Genomic DNA, 25,777 nt, shown 5'->3' on the forward strand with positions numbered 1-25,777 from the left:
TATAACATGTGCACAGAGATTTATATTTGGGAGGGTTTTGCATGTAGCCCACAAATGTTAGCCAGCTTTATTGTTACACTGCCCTTTAGATTTCAGTTTGAACACACCCCAGCCAAATCTAAGCCTAGGTACACACTATACAATTATCTGACAAATAAAGCTGGTTGGAATGAAGATCTGGTAATGGACGAGAGCAAATGGCAATCGACCATTTGCTCCCAAACACTGGAAAACTAACAAAACCTGTCGTTCATATAAATTGGTTAAACACAAATTTAACCAACTTGGATGAATTACTGTTTTTGTCCATTTTGCAGTTTTTGGGTCCAAATGGTCGATTGCCATTTGCTCTCATCCATTACCAGATTTTCATTCTAACCAGCTAAATCTGCCAGATAATTGTATAGTGCAGTGATTTCCAAACTTTTTTGAATCACAGCGCCCTAGAATATCAGAATTTTTTTCACGGCACCCCTAGGCCAAAAATTTCTTATTGAGAAATTTAGAAAGAAATATTACATTAAGTAGATTGCGTTTATATGTCATCCTTAGGGTCAGTTGTGTGGTGAGGGACAAGATTTGCTTTTGTTTGGCCACATATTTTATGACTGGAAGTGACCAGCACTGGTTTTGCCTATTATATTGACCATGAATAATTTGAATTGGTCCTGTACCACCAACCCAGGGCACCCCTGCAAGTGTCCCGAGGCACCCCAGGGAGCCACGGCACACAGTTTGGGAACCTCTGGTATAGTGTATACCTAGGCTAACGCTCTATCCAGGTTATATCTGTCCCACCTGCAGTGCACATGGTTTTGCCCAGTTATGTGCTTTTTTGCTTTGCTAACAAACCTGAATCAGGCCCAAAAAATATATGGGCAGCCCGGGGAAAAGAAAAAAAAAAAAAAATCAGTTCCAGATCACCATTTCACACCGAGGGCCTTGTTCCTGTCAATATAATATTTGCATTTTATTTATTTCTTTTTTTACTGCATTCACAACTCACCTCTTTTTTTGGTCTTAAATGCAACAAGACCACGGATCTAAAGCCAAGAATGAAGCTGGAAGGTTTGACATAGGATACCAACACTCACTATGTACACAGTATGTTGAAATGATAATGCCAGTAATGGGATCCCAACACGGGTGTAATGCTACAGTATATGTTATCTTTCAAGTTTCAACACCAGTACAATTAAAAATTATCCAAGTAGTATCATACTCGTGTCGTGATAACAGCCCCTAACATCATCATGTCAACATACTTATTGCGGATATAGTGGATTTCGACCTTCTGACTATACCCCAAGCTGGAATGCCTGTGCAATCACAGGAGGTGGGCGGTCAGTCACAGCCATAGTACAGTAAGCACGTGGTGTGGGAGTGTAGACAAGAAGCAAGACTAAAATGGCTGCCAAAAAGTCTCAAACAGCTTCCCTGAGGAGTCAGAGTTGTCTGCGCTCTGACCGTGGTGAAATGTGAAGTTGACAATGCTGATCACGTGAGATTAGACGCACACAGTGACAAAGAAAGCCATTGACTGTATGCGAACCTTTAAAACTGCTGCAACACTGTTTTAAAAGTGACATCACACTGCAGTGTACACTAGTTTTACACACAAAGAATGGTTCATATTCAGTTGGGGAAGCCTGCACTGTGCACTAAAACGAGTTTTATGGTAAGAACTTACTTTTGTTAAACCTCTTTCTGCGAGGTACACTGGGCTCCACAAGTCTGGACAATGGGGTGTAGAGTAGGATCTTGATCCAAGGCACCAACAGACTCAAAGCTTTAACTGTTCCCAGAATGCACAGCGCCGCCTCCTATATCACCCCGCCTCCCAGCACAGGAGCTCAGTTTTAGTTAACCAGCCCAATGCAGTAGCAGGAAAAGAGACGACAACGGTTAGTAGCCACAACACCGCATTCTCACGACAAGAGACGTGTCAGCGGCTAATGCCATATCAACCCAAAGAAGCTAAGTGCGTCAGGGTGGGCGCCTTGTGGAGCCCAGTGTACCTCGCAGAAAGAGTTTTAACAAAGGTAAGTTCTTACCATAAAACTCGTTTTCTGCTGCGGCGTACACTGGGCTCCACAAGTCTGGACAATGGGGATGTCCTAAAGCAGTTCCTTATGGGACGGGACGCACTGTAGCGGGCACAAGAACCCGGCGTCCAAAGGAAGCATCCTGGGAAGCGGCAGTATCGAAGGCATAGAACCTTATCAACGTGTTCCCGGAGGACCACGTAGCCGCCTTGCACAATTGATCAAGGGTCGCACACGGTGGGCCGCCCAAGAAGGTCCAACAGACCGAGTAGAATGGGCCGTAATGTGAGCAGGAGCTGACAGACCAGCCTTCACATAAGCATGTGCAATCACCATTCTAATCCATCTGGCCAGGGTCTGCTTGTGAGCAGGCCAGCCACGTTTGTGAAATCCAAACAAAACAAAGAGAGAATCAGATTTTCGAATAGAAGCAGTTCTGTTCACATAGATACGGAGAGCCCGTACCACATCCAAAGACCGCTCTTTGGGAGACAAATCAGGAGAGACAAAGGCTGGAACCACAATCTCCTTATTAAGGTGGAACGAAGAAACCACCTTAGGTAAATATCCGGGACGAGTACTAAGAACCGCCCGGTCACGGTGAAAAATCAGATATGGGGAACTACAAGACAAAACACCCAGATCCGACACTCTTCTAGCAGAGGAAATAGCCAGCAAGAACACCACCTTAAGGGAAAGCCACTTAAGGTCAGCTGAACCAAGAGGTTCAAATGGAGGCTCCTGCAACGCCTCCAAAACCACGACAAGTCCCAAGGAGCCACAGGCGGGACATAGGGTGTGTTGCGTATCCAACCTCCCTGAGTGAAAGTATGAACATAAGGTAAAGTCGCAATTTTTCTCTGAAACCACACCGACAAGGCAGAAATATGAACCTTGAGGGAGGCTAGACGCAGGCCCTGCTGCAGAAAAGCCAAAAGTTTGGCTGTACTAAACTTGGAAGCGTCATAATTGTTAGATGCGCACCAAACAAAGTATGAATGCCAGACCCTATGGTAAATCCGAGCAGAAGCCGGTTTCCGGGCCCGCAACATAGTTTTAATGACCTCTTCAGAAAAACCCTTAGCCCTCAAGACGGAAGCTTCAAGAGCCACGCCGTCAAAGATAGCCGGGCTAGGTCCTGGTAGACACAAGGGCCCTGAACGAGGAGGTCTGGGCGTTGTGGAAGTAGAAGTAGTGGACGCTCTGACGATAGGCCTTGCAGGTCTGAGAACCAGTGCCGTCTGGGCCACGCCGGAGCTATGAGAAGCAGATTTCCTTTTTCTTGCTTGAACTTCCGAATTACCCTGGGCAGGAGTGACACCGGAGGGAACACGTACGGCAGCCGAAACCTCCACCGCACCGCCAGCGCATCTACGAATGCTGCTTGAGGATCCCTTGTCCTTGCTCCGAACACCGGAACCTTGTGATTGTGTCGAGACGCCATCAGATCCACATCTGGAAGACCCCACCTTTCCACGAGGAGTTGAAACACTTCTGGATGGAGGCCCCACTCGCCGGCATGCATGTCCTGACTAGAGATGAGCGCCTGAAATTTTTCGGGTTTTGTGTTTTGGTTTTGGGTTCGGTTCCGCGGCCGTGTTTTGGGTTCGAACGCGTTTTGGCAAAACCTCACCGAATTATTTTTGTCGGATTCGGGTGTGTTTTGGATTCGGGTGTTTTTTTCAAAAAACCCTAAAAAACAGCTTAAATCATAGAATTTGGGGGTAATTTTGATCCCAAAGTATTATTAACCTCAAAAAACATAATTTACACTCATTTTCAGCCTATTCTGAACACATCACACCTCACAATATTATTTTTAGTCCTAAAATTTGCACCGAGGTCGCTGTGTGAGTAAGATAAGCGACCCTAGTGGCCGACACAAACACCGGGCCCATCTAGGAGTGGCACTGCAGTGTCACGCAGGATGTCCCTTCCAAAAAACCCTCCCCAAACAGCACATGACGCAAAGAAAAAAAGAGGCGCAATGAGGTAGCTGACTGTGTGAGAAAGATAAGCGACCCTAGTGGCCGACACAAACACCGGGCCCATCTAGGAGTGGCACTGCAGTGTCACGCAGGATGTCCCTTCCAAAAAACCCTCCCCAAACAGCACATGACGCAAAGAAAAAAAGAGGCGCAATGAGGTAGCTGTGTGAGAAAGATAAGCGACCCTAGTGGCCGACACAAACACCGGGCCCATCTAGGAGTGGCACTGCAGTGTCACGCAGGATGTCCCTTCCAAAAAACCCTCCCCAAACAGCACATGACGCAAAGAAAAAAAGAGGCGCAATGAGGTAGCTGTGTGAGTAAGATTAGCGACCCTAGTGGCCGACACAAACACCGGGCCCATCTAGGAGTGGCACTGCAGTGTCACGCAGGATGGCCCTTCCAAAAAACCCTCCCCAAACAGCACATGACGCAAAGAAAAAAAGAGGCGCAATGAGGTAGCTGACTGTGTGAGTAAGATTAGCGACCCTAGTGGCCGACACAAACACCGGGCACATCTAGGAGTGGCACTGCAGTGTCACGCAGGATGTCCCTTCCAAAAAACCCTCCCCAAACAGCACATGACGCAAAGAAAAAAAGAGGCGCAATGAGGTAGCTGTGTGAGTAAGATTAGCGACCCTAGTGGCCGACACAAACACCGGGCCCATCTAGGAGTGGCACTGCAGTGTCACGCAGGATGTCCCTTCCAAAAAACCCTCCCCAATCAGCACATGATGCAAAGAAAAAGAAAAGAAAAAAGGAGGTGCAAGATGGAATTATCCTTGGGCCCTCCCACCCACATGTTGTATAAACAGAACAGGACATGCACACTTTAACCAACCCATCATTTCAGTGACAGGGTCTGCCACACGACTGTGACTGATATGACGGGTTGGTTTGGACCCCCCCCAAAAAAGAAGCAATTAATCTCTCCTTGCACAAACTGGCTCTACAGAGGCAAGATGTCCACCTCATCTTCACCCTCCGATATATCACCGTGTACATCCCCCTCCTCACAGATTATCAATTCGTCCCCACTGGAATCCACCATCTCAGCTCCCTGTGTACTTTGTGGAGGCAATTGCTGCTGGTCAATGTCTCCGCGGAGGAATTGATTATAATTCATTTTAATGAACATCATCTTCTCCACATTTTCTGGATGTAACCTCGTACGCCGATTGCTGACAAGGTGAGCGGCGGCACTAAACACTCTTTCGGAGTACACACTTGTGGGAGGGCAACTTAGGTAGAATAAAGCCAGTTTGTGCAAGGGCCTCCAAATTGCCTCTTTTTCCTGCCAGTATAAGTACGGACTGTGTGACGTGCCTACTTGGATGCGGTCACTCATATAATCCTCCACCATTCTATCAATGTTGAGAGAATCATATGCAGTGACAGTAGACGACATGTCCGTAATCGTTGTCAGGTCCTTCAGTCCGGACCAGATGTCAGCATCAGCAGTCGCTCCAGACTGCCCTGCATCACCGCCAGCGGGTGGGCTCGGAATTCTGAGCCTTTTCCTCGCACCCCCAGTTGCGGGAGAATGTGAAGGAGGAGATGTTGACAGGTCGCGTTCCGCTTGACTTGACAATTTTGTCACCAGCAGGTCTTTCAACCCCAGCAGACCTGTGTCTGCCGGAAAGAGAGATCCAAGGTAGGCTTTAAATCTAGGATCGAGCACGGTGGCCAAAATGTAGTGCTCTGATTTCAACAGATTGACCACCCGTGAATCCTTGTTAAGCGAATTAAGGGCTGCATCCACAAGTCCCACATGCCTAGCGGAATCGCTCCGTGTTAGCTCCTTCTTCAATGCCTCCAGCTTCTTCTGCAAAAGCCTGATGAGGGGAATGACCTGACTCAGGCTGGCAGTGTCTGAACTGACTTCACGTGTGGCAAGTTCAAAGGGCATCAGAACCTTGCACAACGTTGAAATCATTCTCCACTGCACTTGAGACAGGTGCATTCCATCTCCTATATCGTGCTCAATTGTATAGGCTTGAATGGCCTTTTGCTGCTCCTCCAACCTCTGAAGCATATAGAGGGTTGAATTCCACCTCGTTACCACTTCTTGCTTCAGATGATGGCAGGGCAGGTTCAGTAGTTTTTGGTGGTGCTCCAGTCTTCTGTACGTGGTGCCTGTACGCCGAAAGTGTCCCGCAATTTTTCTGGCCACCGACAGCATCTCTTGCACGCCCCTGTCGTTTTTTAAAAAATTCTGCACCACCAAATTCAAGGTATGTGCAAAACATGGGACGTGCTGGAATTTGCCCATATTTAATGCACACACAATATTGCTGGCGTTGTCCGATGCCACAAATCCACAGGAGAGTCCAATTGGGGTAAGCCATTCCGCGATGATCTTCCTCAGTTGCCGTAAGAGGTTTTCAGCTGTGTGCGTATTCTGGAAAGCGGTGATACAAAGCGTAGCCTGCCTAGGAAAGAGTTGGCGTTTGCGAGATGCTGCTACTGGTGCCGCCGCTGCTGTTCTTGCGGCGGGAGTCCATACATCTACCCAGTGGGCTGTCACAGTCATATAGTCCTGACCCTGCCCTGCTCCACTTGTCCACATGTCCGTGGTTAAGTGGACATTGGGTACAACTGCATTTTTTAGGACACTGGTGAGTCTTTTTCTGACGTCCGTGTACATTCTCGGTATCGCCTGCCTAGAGAAGTGGAACCTAGATGGTATTTGGTAACGGGGCACACTGCCTCAATAAATTGTCTAGTTCCCTGTGAACTAACGGCGGATACCGGACGCACGTCTAACACCAACATAGTTGTCAAGGACTCAGTTATCCGCTTTGCAGTAGGATGACTGCTGTGATATTTCATCTTCCTCGCAAAGGACTGTTGAACAGTCAATTGCTTACTGGAAGTAGTACAAGTGGGCTTAAGACTTCCCCTCTGGGATGACCATCGACTCCCAGCGGCAACAACAGCAGCGCCAGCAGCAGTAGGCGTTACACGCAAGGATGCATCGGAGGAATCCCAGGCAGGAGAGGACTCGTCAGACTTGCCAGTGACATGGCCTGCAGGACTATTGGCATTCCTGGGGAAGGAGGAAATTGACACTGAGGGAGTTGGTGGGGTGGTTTGCGTGAGCTTGGTTACAAGAGGAAGGGATTTACTGGTCAGTGGACTGCTTCCGCTGTCACCCAAAGTTTTTGAACTTGTCACTGACTTATTATGAATGCGCTGCAGGTGACGTATAAGGGAGGATGTTCCGAGGTGGTTAACGTCCTTACCCCTACTTATTACAGCTTGACAAAGGGAACACACGGCTTGACACCTGTTGTCCGCATTTCTGGTGAAATACCTCCACACCGAAGAGCTGATTTTTTTGGTATTTTCACCTGGCATGTCAACGGCCATATTCCTCCCACGGACAACAGGTGTCTCCCCGGGTGCCTGACTTAAACAAACCACCTCACCATCAGAATCCTCCTGGTCAATTTCCTCCCCAGCGCCAGCAACACCCATATCCTCCTCATCCTGGTGTACTTCAACACTGACATCTTCAATCTGACTATCAGGAACTGGACTGCGGGTGCTCCTTCCAGCACTTGCAGGGGGCATGCAAATAGTGGAAGGCGCATGCTCTTCACGTCCAGTGTTGGGAAGGTCAGGCATCGCAAACGACACAATTGGACTCTCCTTGTGGATTTGGGATTTCAAAGAACGCACAGTTCTTTGCGGTGCTTTTGCCAGCTTGAGTCTTTTCAGTTTTCTAGCGAGAGGCTGAGTGCTTCCATCCTCATGTGAAGCTGAACCACTAGCCATGAACATAGGCCAGGGCCTCAGCCGTTCCTTGCCACTCCGTGTGGTAAATGGCATATTGGCAAGTTTACGCTTCTCCTCCGACAATTTTATTTTAGGTTTTGGAGTCCTTTTTTTTCTGATATTTGGTGTTTTGGATTTGACATGCTCTGTACTATGACATTGGGCATCGGCCTTGGCAGACGACGTTGCTGGCATTTCATCGTCTCGGCCATGACTAGTGGCAGCAGCTTCAGCACGAGGTGGAAGTGGATCTTGATCTTTCCCTAATTTTGGAACCTCAACTTTTTTGTTCTCCATATTTTATAGGCAGAACTAAAAGGCACCTCAGGTAAACAATGGAGATGGATGGATTGGATAGTTTACTAGTATACAATTATGGACGGACTGCCACGGTTAGGTGGTATAAAAAAACCACGGTTAGGTGGTATATATTATAATAATAATACAATTATGGATGGACGGACTGCCTGCCGACTGCCGACACAGAGGTAGCCACAGCCGTGAACTACCGCACTGTACACTGGTTGATAAAGAGATAGTAGTATACTCGTAACAACTAGTATGACACTATGACGACGGTATAAAGAATGAAAAAAAAACCACGGTTAGGTGGTATATATTATAATAATAAATAAGATTTTACTTACCGATAAATCTATTTCTCGGAGTCCGTAGTGGATGCTGGGGTTCCTGAAAGGACCATGGGGAATAGCGGCTCCGCAGGAGACAGGGCACAAAAAGTAAAGCTTTTCCGATCAGGTGGTGTGCACTGGCTCCTCCCCCTATGACCCTCCTCCAGACTCCAGTTAGGTACTGTGCCCGGACGAGCGTACACAATAAGGGAGGATTTTGAATCCCGGGTAAGACTCATACCAGCCACACCAATCACACCGTACAACTTGTGATCTAAACCCAGTTAACAGTATGATAACAGCGGAGCCTCTGAAAGATGGCTTCCTTTAACAATAACCCGAATTAGTTAACAATAACTATGTACAACTTATGCAGATAATCCGCACTTGGGATGGGCGCCCAGCATCCACTACGGACTCCGAGAAATAGATTTATCGGTAAGTAAAATCTTATTTTCTCTATCGTCCTAGTGGATGCTGGGGTTCCTGAAAGGACCATGGGGATTATACCAAAGCTCCCAAACGGGCGGGAGAGTGCGGATGACTCTGCAGCACCGAATGAGAGAACTCCAGGTCCTCCTTAGCCAGAGTATCAAATTTGTAAAATTTTACAAACGTGTTCTCCCCTGACCACGTAGCTGCTCGGCAAAGTTGTAATGCCGAGACCCCTCGGGCAGCCGCCCAAGATGAGCCCACCTTCCTTGTGGAGTGGGCCTTTACAGATTTAGGCTGTGGCAAGCCTGCCACAGAATGTGCAAGTTGGATTGTGCTACAGATCCAACGAGCAATCGTCTGCTTAGACGCAGGAGCACCCATCTTGTTGGGTGCATACAATATAAACAACGAGTCAGATTTTCTGACTCCAGCTGTCCTTGCAATATATATTTTTAATGCTCTGACAACGTCCAGTAACTTGGAGTCCTCCAAGTCACTTGTAGCCGCAGGCACTACAATAGGCTGGTTCAGATGAAATGCTGACACCACCTTAGGGAGAAAATGCGGACGAGTTCGCAGTTCTGCCCTGTCCGAATGGAAAATCAGATATGGGCTTTTGTAAGATAAAGCTGCCAATTCTGACACTCTCCTGGCAGAAGCCAGGGCTAGAAGCATGGTCACTTTCCATGTGAGATATTTCAAATCCACCTTTTTTAGTGGTTCAAACCAATGAGATTTTAGGAAGTCCAAAACCACATTTAGATCCCACGGTGCCACTGGAGGCACCACAGGAGGCTGTATAAGCAGCACTCCCTTAACAAAGGTCTGGACTTCAGGGACTGAAGCCAATTCTTTTTGAAAGAAAATCGACAGGGCCGAAATTTGAACCTTAATAGATCCCAATTTGAGACCCATTGACAATCCTGATTGCAGGAAATGTAGGAATCGACCCAGTTGAAATTCCTCCGTCGGAGCACTCCGATCTTCGCACCACGCAACATATTTTCGCCAAATTCGGTGATAATGTTGCACGGTTACTTCCTTCCTTGCTTTAATCAAAGTAGGAATGACTTCTTCCGGCATGCCTCTTTCCTTTAGGATCCGGCGTTCAACCGCCATGCCGTCAAACGCAGCCGCGGTAAGTCTTGAAACAGACAGGGACCCTGCTGAAGCAAGTCCCTCCTTAGAGGTAGAGGCCACGGATCTTCCGTGATCATCTCTTGAAGTTCCGGGTACCAAGTCCTCCTTGGCCAATCCGGAACCACTAGTATCGTTCTTACGCCTCTTTGCCGTATAATTCTCAATACTTTTGGTATGAGAGGCAGAGGAGGAAACACATACACCGACTGGTACACCCAAGGCGTTACCAGCGCGTCCACAGCTATTGCCTGCGGATCTCTTGACCTGGCGCAATACCTGTCCAGTTTTTTGTTGAGGCGAGACGCCATCATGTCCACCATTGGTCTTTCCCAACGGGTTACCAGCATGTGGAAGACTTCTGGATGAAGTCCCCACTCTCCCGGGTGAAGATCGTGTCTGCTGAGGAAGTCTGCTTCCCAGTTGTCCACTCCCGGGATGAACACTGCTGACAGTGCTATCACATGATTCTCTGCCCAGCGAAGAATCCTTGCAGCTTCTGCCATTGCCCTCCTGCTTCTTGTGCCGCCCTGTCTGTTCACATGGGCGACTGCCGTGATGTTGTCCGACTGGATCAATACCGGTTTTCCCTGAAGCAGAGGTTCTGCCTGGTTTAGAGCATTGTATATTGCTCTTAGTTCCAGAATGTTTATGTGAAGAGACGTTTCCAGGCTCGTCCATACTCCCTGGAAGTTTCTTCCTTGTGTGACTGCTCCCCAGCCTCTCAGGCTGGCGTCCGTGGTCACCAGGATCCAATCCTGTATGCCGAATCTGCGGCCCTCCAATAGATGAGCACTCTGCAACCACCACAGAAGAGACACCCTTGTCCTTGGAGACAGGGTTATCCGTAGGTGCATCTGAAGATGCGACCCTGACCATTTGTCCAACAGATCCCTTTGGAAAATTCTTGCGTGGAATCTGCCGAATGGAATCGCTTCGTAAGAAGCCACCATTTTTCCCAGGACTCTTGTGCATTGATGTACAGACACCTTTCCTGGTTTTAGGAGGTTCCTGACAAGCTCGGATAACTCCTTGGCTTTTTCCTCCGGGAGAAAAACCTTTTTCTGAACCGTGTCCAGAATCATCCCTAGGAACAGCAGACGAGTTGTCGGCATTAACTGGGATTTTGGAATATTCAGAATCCACCCGTGCTGTTTTAGCACTTCTTGAGACAGTGCTAATCCCATCTCTAGCTGTTCTCTGGACCTCGCCCTTATTAGGAGATCGTCCAAGTATGGGATAATTAATACGCCTTTTCTTCGAAGAAGAATCATCATCTCGGCCATTACCTTTGTAAAGATCCGAGGTGCCGTGGACAATCCGAACGGCAGCGTCTGAAACTGATAGTGACAGTTTTGTACAACGAACCTGAGGTACCCCTGGTGTGAGGGGTAAATTGGAACGTGGAGATACGCATCCTTGATGTCCAAGGATACCATAAAGTTCCCCTCTTCCAGGTTCGCTATCACTGCTCTGAGTGACTCCATTTTGAACTTGAACTTCTTTATGTACAGGTTCAAGGACTTCAGATTTAGAATAGGCCTTACCGAGCCATCCGGCTTCGGTACCACAAAAAGAGTGGAATAATACCCCTTCCCTTGTTGCAGAAGAGGTACCTTGACTATCACCTGCTGAGAGTACAGCTTGTGAATGGCTTCCAACACCGTCTCCCTTTCGGAGGGGGACGTTGGTAAAGCAGACCTCAGGAAACGGCGAGGTGGATCTGTCTCTAATTCCAACCTGTATCCCTGAGATATTATCTGCAGGATCCAGGGATCTACTTGCGAGTGAGCCCACTGCGCGCTGTAATTTTTGAGACGACCGCCCACCGTCCCCGAGTCCGCTTGAGAAGCCCCAGCGTCATGCTGAGGCTTTTGTAGAAGCCGGGGAGGGCTTCTGATCCTGGGAAGGAGCTGCGTGTTGCTGTCTCTTCCCTCGACCTTTGCCTCGTGGCAAATATGAATAGCCCTTTGCTCTCTTATTTTTAAAGGAACGAAAGGGCTGCGGTTGAAAAGTCGGTGCCTTTTTCTGTTGGGGAGTGACTTGAGGTAGAAAGGTGGATTTCCCGGCTGTAGCCGTGGCCACCAAATCTGATAGACCGACTCCAAATAACTCCTCCCCCTTATACGGCAAAACTTCCATATGCCGTTTTGAATCCGCATCGCCTGTCCACTGTCGCGTCCATAAAGCTCTTCTGGCCGAAATGGACATAGCACTTACCCGTGATGCCAGTGTGCATATATCCCTCTGTGCATCACGCATATAAAGAAATGCATCCTTTATTTGTTCTAACGACAGTAGAATATTGTCCCTGTCCAGGGTATCAATATTTTCAATCAGGGATTCTGACCAAACTACCCCCGCACTGCCCATCCAGGCAGTTGCTACAGCTGGTCGTAGTATAACACCTGCATGTGTGTATATACTTTTTTGGATATTTTCCATCCTCCTATCTGATGGATCTTTAAGTGCGGCCGTCTCAGGAGAGGGTAACGCCACTTGTTTAGATAAGCGTGTTAGCGCCTTGTCCACCCTAGGAGGTGTTTCCCAGCGCTCCCTAACCTCTGGCGGGAAAGGGTATAATGCCAATAATTTCTTTGAAATTATCAGCTTTTTATCAGGGGCAACCCACGCTTCATTACACACGTCATTTAGTTCTTCTGATTCAGGAAAAACTATAGGTAGTTTTTTCATACCCCACATAATACCCTGTTTAGTGGTACCTGTAGTATCAGCTAAATGTAACGCCTCCTTCATTGCCAAAATCATATAACGTGTGGCCCTACTGGAAAATACGGTTGATTCGTCACCGTCACCACTGGAGTCATCGCCTGTGTCTGGGTCTGTGTCGACCGACTGAGGCAAAGGGCGTTTCACAGCCCCTGACGGTGTTTGAGTCGCCTGGACAGGCACTAATTGATTGTCCGGCCGTCTCATGTCGTCAAACGACTGCTTTAGCGTGTTGACACTATCCCGTAGTTCCATAAATAAAGGCATCCATTCTGGTGTCGACCCCCTAGGAGGTGACATCCCCATATTTGGCAATTGCTCCGCCTCCACACCAATATCGTCCTCATACATGTCGACACACACGTACCGACACACAGCAGACACACAGGGAATGCTCCTAATGAAGACAGGACCCACTAGCCCTTTGGGGAGACAGAGGGAGAGTTTGCCAGCACACACCAAAAGCGCTATATATATATCAGGGATAGCCTTATAATAAGTGCTCCCCTATAGCTGCTTTGTTATATAAAAATATCGCCATAAATTTGCCCCCCCTCTCTGTTTTACCCTGTTTCTGTAGTGCAGTGCAGGGGAGAGACCTGGGAGCCGTCCTGACCAGCGGAGCTGTGAGAGGAAATGGCGCCGTGTGCTGAGGAGATAGGCCCCGCCCCTTTTCCGGCGGGCTCGTCTCCCGCTATTTTGAGAAATCAGGCAGGGGTTAAATATCTCCATATAGCCTCTAGGGCTATATGTGAGGTATTTTTAGCCTTTATAGGTACTCATTTTGCCTCCCAGGGCGCCCCCCTCCCAGCGCCCTGCACCCTCAATGACTGCCGTGTGAAGTGTGCTGAGAGGAAAATGGCGCACAGCTGCAGTGCTGTGCGCTACCTTTAGAAGACTGCAGGAGTCTTCAGCCGCCGATTCTGGACCTCTTCTGTCTTCAGCATCTGCAAGGGGGCCGGCGGCGCGGCTCCGGTGACCATCCAGGCTGTACCTGTGATCGTCCCTCTGGAGCTTGATGTCCAGTAGCCAAGAAGCCAATCCATCCTGCACGCAGGTGAGTTGACTCCTTCTCCCCTCAGTCCCTCGCTGCAGTGATCCTGTTGCCAGCAGGAATCACTGTAACATAAAAAACCTAGCTAAACTTTCTCTAAGCAGCTCTTTAGGAGAGCCACCTAGATTGCACCCTTCTCGGCCGGGCACAAAAATCTAACTGGAGTCTGGAGGAGGGTCATAGGGGGAGGAGCCAGTGCACACCACCTGATCGGAAAAGCTTTACTTTTTGTGCCCTGTCTCCTGCGGAGCCGCTATTCCCCATGGTCCTTTCAGGAACCCCAGCATCCACTAGGACGATAGAGAAATACAATTATGGATGGACGGACTGCCTGCCGACTGCCGACACAGAGGTAGCCACAGCCGTGAACTACCGCACTGTACACTGGTTGATAAAGAGATAGTAGTATACTCGTAACAACTAGTATGACACTATGACGACGGTATAAAGAATGGAAAAAAAACCACGGTTAGGTGGTATATATTATAATAATAATACAATTATGGATGGACGGACTGCCTGCCGACTGCCGACACAGAGGTAGCCACAGCCGTGAACTACCGCACTGTACACTGGTTGATAAAGAGATAGTAGTATACTCGTAACAACTAGTATGACACTATGACGACGGTATAAAGAATGGAAAAAAAACCACGGTTAGGTGGTATATATTATAATAATAATACAATTATGGATGGACGGACTGCCTGCCGACTGCCGACACAGAGGTAGCCACAGCCGTGAACTACCGCACTGTACACTGGTTGATAAAGAGATAGTAGTATACTCGTAACAACTAGTATGACACTATGACGACGGTATAAAGAATGAAAAAAAAACCACGGTTAGGTGGTATATATTATAATAATAATACAATTATGGATGGACGGACTGCCTGCCGACTGCCGACACAGAGGTAGCCACAGCCGTGAACTACCGCACTGTACACTGGTTGATAAAGAGATAGTAGTATACTCGTAACAACTAGTATGACACTATGACGGTATAAAGAAAGAAAAAAAAATACCACGGTTAGGTGGTATATATTGTAATACAATTATGGATGGACGGACTGCCTGCCGAGTTCCGACTGCCGACACAGAGGCAGCCACAGCCGTGAACTACCGCACTGTACTGTGTCTGCTGCTAATATAGACTGGTTGATAAAGAGATAGTATACAATACATACAACAATATACTACTATACTGGTGGTCAGGCACTGGTCACCACTAGTCACACTGGCAGTGGCACTCCTGCAGCAAAAGTGTGCACTGTTTAATTTTAAATTAATATAATATTATGTACTCCTGGGGGCTCCTGCTATAACAACCTGCAGTGCTCCCCAGTCTCCCCCACAATTATTATAAGCTTTGCCTTTTATACATTGATGTGCAGCACACTGGGCTGAGCTGAGTGCACACAGACTGAGTCACACTGTGTGACTGGCTGCTGCTGTGTATCGTTTTTTTTCAGGCAGAGAACGGATATAGCAGAGAACGGATATATTATATTAAAATAAATAAAAGTTAACTAACAACAACTGCACTGGTCACTGTGGTAAACTCTGTCTGACTCTGCACAATCTCTCTCTCTCTTCTAATCTAATTTCTAATGGAGAGGACGCCAGCCACGTCCTCTCCCTATCAATCTCAATGCACGTGTGAAAATGGCGGCGACGCGCGGCTCCTTATATAGAATCCGAGTCTCGCGAGAATCCGACAGCGTCATGACGACGTTCGGGCGCGCTCGGGTTAACCGAGCAAGGCGGGAGGATCCGAGTCTGCTCGGACCCGTGAAAAAAACATGAAGTTCGTGCGGGTTCGGTTTCAGAGAAACCGAACCCGCTCATCTCTAGTCCTGACGACTGAGAAAGTCCGCTTCCCAATTCAGGACTCCCGGAAAGAATATTGGCGATATTGCCGGTAGATAGCGTTCTGCCCACTGTAGAATTCATGAGGCTTCCTTCATTGCCAAACGGCTTCGAGTGCCGCCTTGATGATTTATGTAAGCCACTGTGGTGTCGTTGTCCGACTGTACATGAACAGGACGGTTCTGAATTAAATGCTGGGCCAGCTTCAACGCATTGAAGACCGCCCGCAACTCCAGAATGTTGATCGAGAGGAGAGATTCCTCCTTGGTCCACCGACCCTGTAAGCAGTGCTGCTACAGCACCGCGCCCCGACCTCTTAGACTGGCATCTGTCGTCAACAGGACCCAGTTGGATATCCAGAAGGGATGGCCCCTGCACAATTGTTGGTCCTGGAGCCACCAGAGCAGCGACAGACGGACCTCCGGAGTCAATGAGATCATTTGAGACCTGATCCGGTGAGGCAGGCCGTCCCACTTGGCTAGAATCAGCTTCTGGAGGGGGCGAGCATGGAATTGAGCATACTCCACCATGTCGAATGCTGACACCATGAGGCCCAGCACCTGCATAGCCGAATGTATCGACACTTGCGGACGAGAAAGGAAGCAACGAATCCTGTCCTGAGGCTTCAGGACTTTCTCCTGAGACAAGAACAACCTCTGGTTGTGAGTGTCCAACAGCGCTCCCAGGTGCACCATGCTCTGCGCAGGGACCAGGGAGGATTTCTTCCAGTTGATGAGCCACCCGTGGGCTTGTAGAAACCGGACAGTCATATCCAGATGACACAGGAGAAGATCTGGGGAATTTGCCAGGATTAACAAGTCGTCCAGATACGGCAGTATCCTGACCCCTTGACGGCGGAGTACCACCGTCATCACCGCCATAACTTTGGTGAAGACTCGCGGAGCCGTTGTTAAACCAAAAGGTAACGCCCGAAACTGGTAATGGAGGTTGCAAATAGCTAACCTCAGGTATTGTTGATGTGACACTGCTATAGGAATATGCAGGTAAGCATCCTGTATGTCCAAGGAGACCATGTAGTCCCCAGGTTCCAAGGCCAGAACTATAGAGCGAAGGGTTTCCATACGGAACTTGGAAATCTTCACAAACCTGTTCAATGCCTTGAGATTGAGCTGGGAGGACCCATTCGGTTTCGGGACTAGAAACAGCGGAGAATAGTACCCCCGGCCCCTCTGAGCAAGAGGCACCTGTACTACGACTCCTGTATCCAGGAGGGTCTGTACCACCGAGTGTACAGTTTTTGCCTTTGTCCGGTCCAAAGGGACGTCTGTCTGGCAAAATCGATTGGGGGGGAATCGGTTTTTAAAGGCAATGGCGTAATCTCGCGTGACGACTTCCCATACCCAGGCATCTGGGTATACCCTAGAAGCCGGCCCCCCACCCTGGGATCCCCCAGGGGGAGGCCCGCCCCGTCATGCGGCAGGCTTATCGGTCTGGGCAGCCCAGGCTCTTTTGGGCTTCGGCTTACCAGGTTTGGAAGTGCGGGCCTGCTTATGGTACGCCTGACCTTTTGCTTTACCTGAATGACGAAAGGGGCGAAAGGACATACCTTTAGCCTTCGACACAGAAGGAGCGGTATTAGGTAGACCGGCAGTTTTGGCAGTAGCCAAGTCAGCCACTATCTTATTTAAGTCCTCCCCAAACAATATCTCCCTTGAAAGGGAGTACCTCCAGTGTTTTTCTAGAGTCCAGATCCACAGATCAGGATCTCAGCCACAATATCCGGCGAGCAAGGACTGACGTAGTAGAGGCCTTGGCTGCCAGGATACCGGCATCAGAAGCCGCCTCTTTAATATATCGAGAAGCTGTGACAATATATGACCAGCATTGTCTAGCATGGTCAGAGGAGATTTCAGCTTCTAACTCCAAGGCCCATGCTTCAATAGCCTCAGCAGCCCATGAAGCTGCAATAGTAGGTCTTTGTGCAGCACCCGTGAGGGTGTAAATCGCTTTTAGACAACCCTCCACACGTTTATCCGTAGGCTCTTTTAGAGACGTGACGGTAGTGACAGGTAGAGCTGAGGCAACCACCATCCTAGCCACATGTGAGTCCACTGGAGGAGACGTTTCCCAATTCTTAGACAGCTCTGGCGCGAGGGGATAGCGAGCCAGCATCTTCTTTTGAGGCACAAACTTCGTACCCGGGTTTTCCCAGGGTTCCTGACGTACATCCACTAGGTGATTAGAGTGAGGTAAAACCTGTTTAACCACCTTCTGACGCTTGAACCTATCTGGTTTCTTAGGAGGCACGGAATCATCCGTAATCTGCAGAATTAATTTCATAGCCTCCAAAAGGTCAGGAACATCCACATGTGAACCACCCTCCCCATCAGCCGTATCCGAGTCAGAACCTGTGGGGTCAGTGTAAGTGCCGTCCTCATCAGACGAGGTGTCAGTGACAGCAGTGGATTGTGAGGGGACTAGCGTTCGCTTAGAGGACCTCTTGGACTTAGGCGAGCGTTGGTCAGACTTTTTAGTAGTCAAGGACTGGTTCAACTTCTTTAATTGAGCAGATAAATCGTCCGCCCACGGCGGGTTAGCTGCAGGGCCCACATACGGTTGTATCAGCATTGGGGGTCCCATAGGGGGTGTTAGTTTATGAACTAGCGTATGCAGAAGCGTGGAAAAAGCGGCCCACGGTGAGTCAGTATGTGCCTCCGTTGCCACAGTCCCACTGGGGGGCAAGGAGCCCCCAGAACCAGAGCCCACAGCTGCTATATTCTCCTCATATGTGCCTGTGGCTTCAGCAACACCAGCAGTGTGTTCCGCCCCAGAACCATTACCCTCAGAAGCAGACATGATATAACTTGCAGTATGAGGTAACAGTACAATTATCAGCAGCACAATATCCCAAACCCCTGCGCAGTGTAGTCAGCACTAGCAGAGATAAAGGAGAGATATGGTTACCAAATCACAGAGAAAAATACGTAATACAGTATATCTTTGTGAAAATGCTATATTAGATAACACCTGATGCACCAAGCCCCCTCAGGTTACAGAATATAGGGATAGCAGGTTGAGTGAAAGACACGAGATGGATAACACTGAGCTATCAAATGCACACACAGAAGGTCACAGTTTGTACAATGCAGAGGTTATTACAGACAATAATACTGCACTGGACTAGCTTACACAGCTATATAACAGTAGATATAACAGTACACAGTAAGAACTGGATTTATATCACAGGGTAATTGTACTATAAAACCCTGACTAAATGCACTCTTTCTTAACTATCACTGTCTAAAAAGGCAGGTAGAATACTTAAGTGTCATGTAAAGTCACAGCGCTGACAACCAGGCGGCTTTACATAGGAGGATTTGCCCAAGCAGTCCCAGGAACAGTGAGCTGAGGGATAATGGCGCCGGAGACACTGACAGGGAGTGAGGAAAAGACAGATATGCAGCTCCAGGGCGGGAACATTTGTGGGAAATGGCGCCCTGGGACTGGGGGAGGGGCTTCAGGTCTAAGCCTTATCCCCCTTGCTGGCAAAACCACCGGGTACTGTGGGCGATATAAGAAGTGGTTTAGAGAGAAAACCCGACCTGCGCCCATGCCCTGGTGATCTGGTGGGATCGCCTGTACTGCCACAGTGTCCACCCACTGACCGCGCCGGATCGCGATAAAGACCGGGTCCCACTTACCACCTCCCGAAGCGCGGCCACGCGATCCTGGAGAGCCCCATCCGTGTGTGTCTAACATGAAGAAAACCGGAGCCTCCGCTGTAGGTACCCAGCAACCAGGGCTCGGGAGTGCACAGCGCCGCTGGGGAGAGCTGGAGCTGCAGCAGTGAATGTCACAAAACATTTACCACCGCTGCTGCCCTTGAAGTCTTCACTTTTTACTTCATAAAAAGCTCTTCTCAGGGCTGCTTGGAGCAGGCCCTCTGTTAAGTGCCTGCTTACTGCAGCACCAACTTACAAACTGAGCTGCTGTGCTGGGAGGCGGGGTGATATAGGAGTCGGCGCTGTGCATTCTGGGAACAGTCAAAGCTTTGAGTCTGTTGGTGCCTCGGATCAAGATCCTACTCTACACCCCATTGTCCAGACTTGTGGAGCCCAGTGTACCCCGCAGCAGAAAGTGTAATTAAATAAAATCTTCTATTTGTGAATACTAGAAGTTGCAGTCTACAGGAGCCTGGTAATTAATTATCAGCTCTATCTGACCATTAACTAATATGTTTCCATTGTATACTGCGAGTCTTCACATCTTGCAAATACGCCACTGACCCCATGCTGCCAGTCAGAATCCTGCTGCATGAGACCGAGGTACGACGAGGAAGAGCTACAGCTCGAGATTTGAATATATTAAAGTGTTAATGTATATGCGATTGCATTTTGCAAGCAGCTGACTGAATAATGCACTAGATTTCTAAATTCTGCAGAGTTTATAGTCCAGAAACAGAGCAAGGGCAGTGCCAGTTCATTCTGCTCTGTGGTGTGATGTGTTTAGAATAGAATAAGGGAGATGTATGGGCAGAATACTGAGGATAGGTAGAATTATTTGTGGAATATTTAAGATGAAATGCTACAGGAATGTACAAAATCCTGCACCCAAATGTGGCATGGAGAGAAATGTTAGCAGAACACTTTTGGAACTATGGGGGTCATTCCGAGTTGATCGCTCGCTGCCGATTTTCGCAGCGCAACGATCAGTCAAAAAAAATGCAAAACTGTGCATGCACCGCAATGTGCACGTGCGTCGTACGGCTACAAACAGCATCGTTGCTGTGCAATGCTTCTAGCGAAGAATCCATTCGCACAACCGATCGCAAGGAGACTGACAGGAAGAGGGCGTTTGTGGGTGTCAACTGACCATTTTCTGGGAGTGGTAGGGAAAACGCAGGAGTGTCAAGGCGTTTGCAGGGCGGGTGTCTGACGTCAATTCCGGGACCAGACAAGCTGAAGTGATCGCAAGGGCTGAGTAAGTTCTGACCTACTAAGAAACTGCAAAAAACTTTTTCGTACTGCTCGGCTGTACATGCGATCGCACACTTGCAAAGCGAAAATACACTCCCCCGTGGGCGGCGACACTGCGTTTGCATGGCTGCAAAAAGTAGCTTGAGAGCGATCAACTCGAAATGAGGACCTATAACTCATCTGATATCCCTGCTGCATTTCTATTCTACATGCTCAAAGTAGATACACAGCACATAGCAGCTCCTGTTCTACAAAACTCCTTCACGACTGTCCAAACAGAAACGGCAATCGTGAGAAGCCGCCTGTGATAGGGATAAAAAAACAACAACAAAAAAAAAAAAAAAACACAAAACACACTCTGCTTTGATCATTTAGTAGGGTGCAGCATTACTGAGCAGGCACAACATTTTGTATGGGGCATGGGAGTACACAACGAGTCTCCTTTCCACAAGTGTGGCGCTGGTTTTCCCTACAGCATTAGGAACACATGCTTACGTGCATCCGGAAAAGCTCCAACCCACTAGGGATGCATCAACAGATCCCAAATCGGTCAGGCATCCCCCATAGAAAGCTTTTCTGTGCTTATGAAATAGACCCATAATGCTGCCCCAGACAGACGCCACAAATACAAAATGATCATAGCGATAACGCCCATGTCAAATTCTTCAGAAATAGGGGTGAGACTTAATTTTGCCTTAAACATGTGAAAACAGCCATTGCAGTATATTTGAAGACAAAATCTATTTATTAATAGGCACTTAAGTATCGGATAATAACTAAAGGATGCTATTCCTAAACACACAAAATACATTTGATAGGACTGTAAACACAGGCAAGCGGTGCCGCTGGCCAGGGCGCAGCACCGCATTTGGCTTGTCGGGTGCCAGGAATGTCAGCATGCCCCAGGTGGTCAGCTACTGTACTTGCTTGCAGAACCGCCTGGAGTAACCTATGGACAGCTACATCCTCGTCATTATGGCACGTCATTTTGGAGAAATTGGTCTTTTTATGAGGTAACAAAGGGACTTGTATGTTTTACGTATTTATTAATAGCACAGTATTGCTACATATTAGTATTGTTTGTATATTATGAAATATATTAGTTGCTTTTACTTTGAAACATTACTAGAAATTTTTTTTTGGGGGGGGGGGGGGGGTTTACATTTTTATCAAGTTTAATCTAACTAAACATGTTTATTACCTTTTCAGTCTATATTAGCAACACAAATAGCACCCGACGCCCTTATCTAAACAAAACACTGCAAATTCAAGATGCTCTGATTATTAGGGGTTTATTTACTAAGCGTCTGGTTCTAAAACCTGGCACTTCTAGTCGTGTTTATGCCCGAAATGTAAAAGGGGACTGATTCTGCTAGCAAAACACGGCTAGTGAAAACTTTTACATTTCAGGCATAAACACGACTAGAAGCGCCAGGTTTTAGAACCTGATGCTTAGTTAAAAAAAAACTTGTAGTTCCCTTCTTAGACTAGAACTTTCAGAAGGCCTCCCGGACAAGCATGGCAAACTCTCGTATACTAGTTAAGTAGGAGGGGGTTAATGAATCGCTACTCAATGAAATGTGTCAATATATTCCCACTGCATGGTGTGGCACATTGCAGAATTGGGCAGCAGGTGTGTCATGTAGCAAACTGCATCACCACTTCTCCCAACTCATCATTCAGGATGAGAAAATATTTTAAAAAATAAATAAAAAAAGAGAAGTAGCCATCTCTGCCCTAACCAGACATCAATTCTCTACTATCTAAGTTAAAAGCATCATCTAGACCAGCGGTTCTCAAACTGTGGGTCGTAACTCCATGTTGCAGACCGTCAGGCTGATGACTCCTTTGATATCTCAGCCAGCGATCTGAGGAGTCTGAAAAATCAGTTGACTTGTCTTTTACTTCAGACTCCTTGTATCACTGGCTTAGAGATCCATGGAGTCATCAGGTAGCTCTGCTCCCATCCCAGTACTCTGCCTCTCCTGTCCAGTAACCGTTGCCACAAGCAGGCTGCACTCCTGGCTCCCTCGTCTACATGCAGATATCCACTGGGGGCACACGGGTCCTGGGGCTTCTGAGCTGTAAGAAACTCACAAATGAAACAGGTGCCAGCAGAGAACCACAGTAAGACTCCAAGGAATCCGCTCTCAGCGAGCAGGATTCTAAGTCTGTGAAGAACCTCTTGAGGGGCAAGGAGGGGAGCAATGAGCACATACTTTATGGGATGAGTCTGTGGGTGAAGGGGGAACAGGGGTAAATTCATCAATTAAACACCATCTGCCTCCTTCTGCCAACCTCCATTACCCACTGCTACCCTGTTTCTCCCTTGCCACCCCAGTTACCCACTGCCTCCCCCAGCCAACGTATGCCTCCCCATCATCCTCTGCCATTCCTCTGTCCCCCTCTGCCTAGTCATCTTCTACCACCCTCTGTCTCACTATGCCATCCCTGTTACTCACCGTCTCTCCCTAGACACCACCTACCTCTCCCTGCAAGCCACAGCCTCAACCTCTCTCTAAAAGAAACACATGCAGGGCAGGAACTCCGAAAGGAGCTTGTCCCACTGATTGTGTAAGAAATTAAGTTAATGCATTAGCCGTCACTTCATTCTGTTTTGCGCCTCCACAATGCTACTGTGCATGTGCGGTCTGCTGACCACTTGCTGTGGTCCTGCAATAATTTTTTTTGTCTGGTGGTACTTTGAGAATCCTTGCTCTAGACCACGAACAGCCTGCAGTCCCCACCCTCATTGTATGCAGCCCTTTGATTGGAGAACCAGACTGGGCCACAAACCTTGGCATTTAATTTTTTTCCCCTCTCATGCAAAGATTTTTGTTTACCATTTTGTTATTCCTGCACCAGGCACTGGAAAAATGGATGGGAATAACACCAAACTCACATATTTCCTGTGCACCACTACAAGGTGCAAGGGAAAATGGGAATGTTGATGGCCGTAAGAAGTCGCTATTCCAACCTTTTCCTCAACACTTTGCAGTCACTGCTGCTGTCTGAACTTCCCCCTATGAGCGTTACAGTTTGAGAATCCTAGTTAATTTGTCAATACATTCAAATGAGCAAAACTAAGGCACATATTGGAGTATTTAGTGAAGACAATGGATGCATTTGCATCCAGCCAGAAGGGGCACCTGGGGATAGGGGATACAGCAGGTACACACGTAGGGCTGAAATACACTACCCGGCTTTTGGCGGCCGGGAAAAAGCCGGACGGCTTTTTCCCGTGCCGGCATTGTAGTTAACAGTGTGAGGGCTAGGGTCCCTTCACACTGCACGGCCCCGGCCCGGCTGCCGGGTTGCAGCCGGGTCTCACCACTGGAAGGTCCGGCGGCCGCCTTTGGAGCCAGTAAACCATGTGTGTGAAGGGGAGCTTTCACACACAACGGTTTTTTCTGAAGCCGTGTCTGATGCTGCACATGCGCACAGCATCACACACGGCTCAAAGCCGTCCTGTGTGACAGACACTGCCGGTTTCTCCCGGATGACAAAAAGCCGGACAAAGTTTGTCCGGCTTTTTGCCATCCGGGAAAAACCGGAGTGTGTGTTACAGCCCTAGACTAACAAGGGCCCAGGATCCTTATGGCAATACCAATGTTCATAGCTACAAAAAGTGTGGATCAGTACTTTCGCCATCAAACTGCAGGTATTCAGTGGTTGCCAGCCATCAGATGTAGCTTTCCAATGCTCATCCAATGGCTGGCTGCTACTGTGCAGCTACAGACACCCGAAGGTGGTGTCTGTACCTCAGATAGTATGAGCAAAGCTCTAAGAGCTTTAGCGCATTCTAAAATCATCATCAATGGTTATACCACTGCATCGCTGGACTACATGTCAGAAGCCCGGCAACCTTTCAATATTGGGCTTCTGATGTTCATGCCTAGCACAGGGAGTGTGTGGCTCTGGCCTCCCTCTCTCATGGACTTTCCTCCTCCTTCGGATCAGGTGCACCTATCTTGCAGCACGTGTGCCTGAATCCTTGCCCCATCCAGCAACCTTTTCGCTGCTGTGACCAGTTACTGGGCAGAAGAGCACAACGTGAGCACAGGAATCTCACCCACTGTCTGCAGCTCTCTAGTATGGCCTCTGCTCTCATGCCTGTCTCCCCACCAGTACTACACCTCTATAACCTCCCAGCACTCACCCAGTGACGGGTCACACCTATCCAGCTCAGCAGGTGGACAGAGGAACATGTTTTACCAATGTAGAGTCACATGTCACACACAGTGAAACCAGGACTCTGCTGCCGTGAAACTAGAAGTCCCAGCCAGCCTACACCCGCAGCGTCACTCTCTCTCAGCCGCTCCTACCTGGGCTATCCCCGCTCCCATGAGGCCTCCCCCGATCACCGTCACATGTTTGATCGCTAACTTCTTTCCTGCGGCAGCGCTGCTGGACATGCACCGTACGAGTAGCTGGTGGCAGGCGGAGGCCATGGCTGGGGCTGCAGCAGGACTCGGTGTAGCGGGCCGGGAACTGAAGGGCAAACGCGAACTGCGCGAACCTACTGGTGGCCGGTGACGCCAGCACGCAGAGACAGGGGGCGGGGCTGTAATAGTGGGGTAGTGCTGCTGCTTCTGAGTGACATATCTGCAATTACTGTTACGAGTCAGAGACGCTGCTCCCAGCCTCCCTCAGCACCGGCCCGTGGCCCCGCACACAGTAGCAGGTTACTCGCTGTGTGTTACCCCTCTGCTATGTAATCAGCAGCTCACCGTTGTGGTTGATGCTAGATCCAAGTGACCTAAGGGACCTTTTCCAATCAACCTCCCGGTTGTGCCCCTACTTACCCGAGCCAGAGTGACATGGTGCTCCACTGGTGTCACCGTGAACCCGGGGTCCATTTATCATTACATATCTGCCGAAATCACCCTTATTGTGGCTTCTAGTTATGAAACAGTGAAAAGAGTGGAGAATGGAGCCTGTGGAGAAGTTGCCCATGGCAACCAATCAGCTGCTCAGTACAATTGTATAGTATGCAAATTATAATGTTACCTCATTGCTGATTGGTTGCCATGGGCAGCTTCTCCACTGGCTCACTTCTCTACACTTTTCACTGCTTCATGTCATGAATAGTCCCCTTAGGACCTAATTCAGATCTGATCGCTGCTGTGCGTTTTCGCTGGATAACAACGTCGCAGTGCAGTCATAGC

General features: G+C 48.6%; 1 protein-coding gene across 2 annotated transcripts in view; it reads right to left on the reverse strand.

The window, feature by feature from the left end:
• The window catches only part of HADH (hydroxyacyl-CoA dehydrogenase), a 136,818-nt gene extending 111,304 nt beyond the window's left edge, over nt 1-25,514 (reverse strand). The window contains exon 1 of one of the 2 annotated variants that reach the window (XM_063919154.1): nt 25,415-25,514. In XM_063919154.1, coding sequence (XP_063775224.1) covers nt 25,415-25,468 — 54 coding nt within the window. In that variant the 5' untranslated portion in view covers nt 25,469-25,514. Of the gene's footprint in view, nt 1-24,934; nt 25,164-25,414 lie in introns of those variants that run through there. The other variant, XM_063919147.1, reaches the window with a different exon arrangement.
• Nucleotides 25,515-25,777: the final 263 nt, after the last annotated feature.

This window comes from Pseudophryne corroboree, chromosome 1 (assembly GCF_028390025.1).
Source record: "Pseudophryne corroboree isolate aPseCor3 chromosome 1, aPseCor3.hap2, whole genome shotgun sequence".
NCBI classification, from domain to species: Eukaryota; Metazoa; Chordata; class Amphibia; order Anura; family Myobatrachidae; genus Pseudophryne; species Pseudophryne corroboree.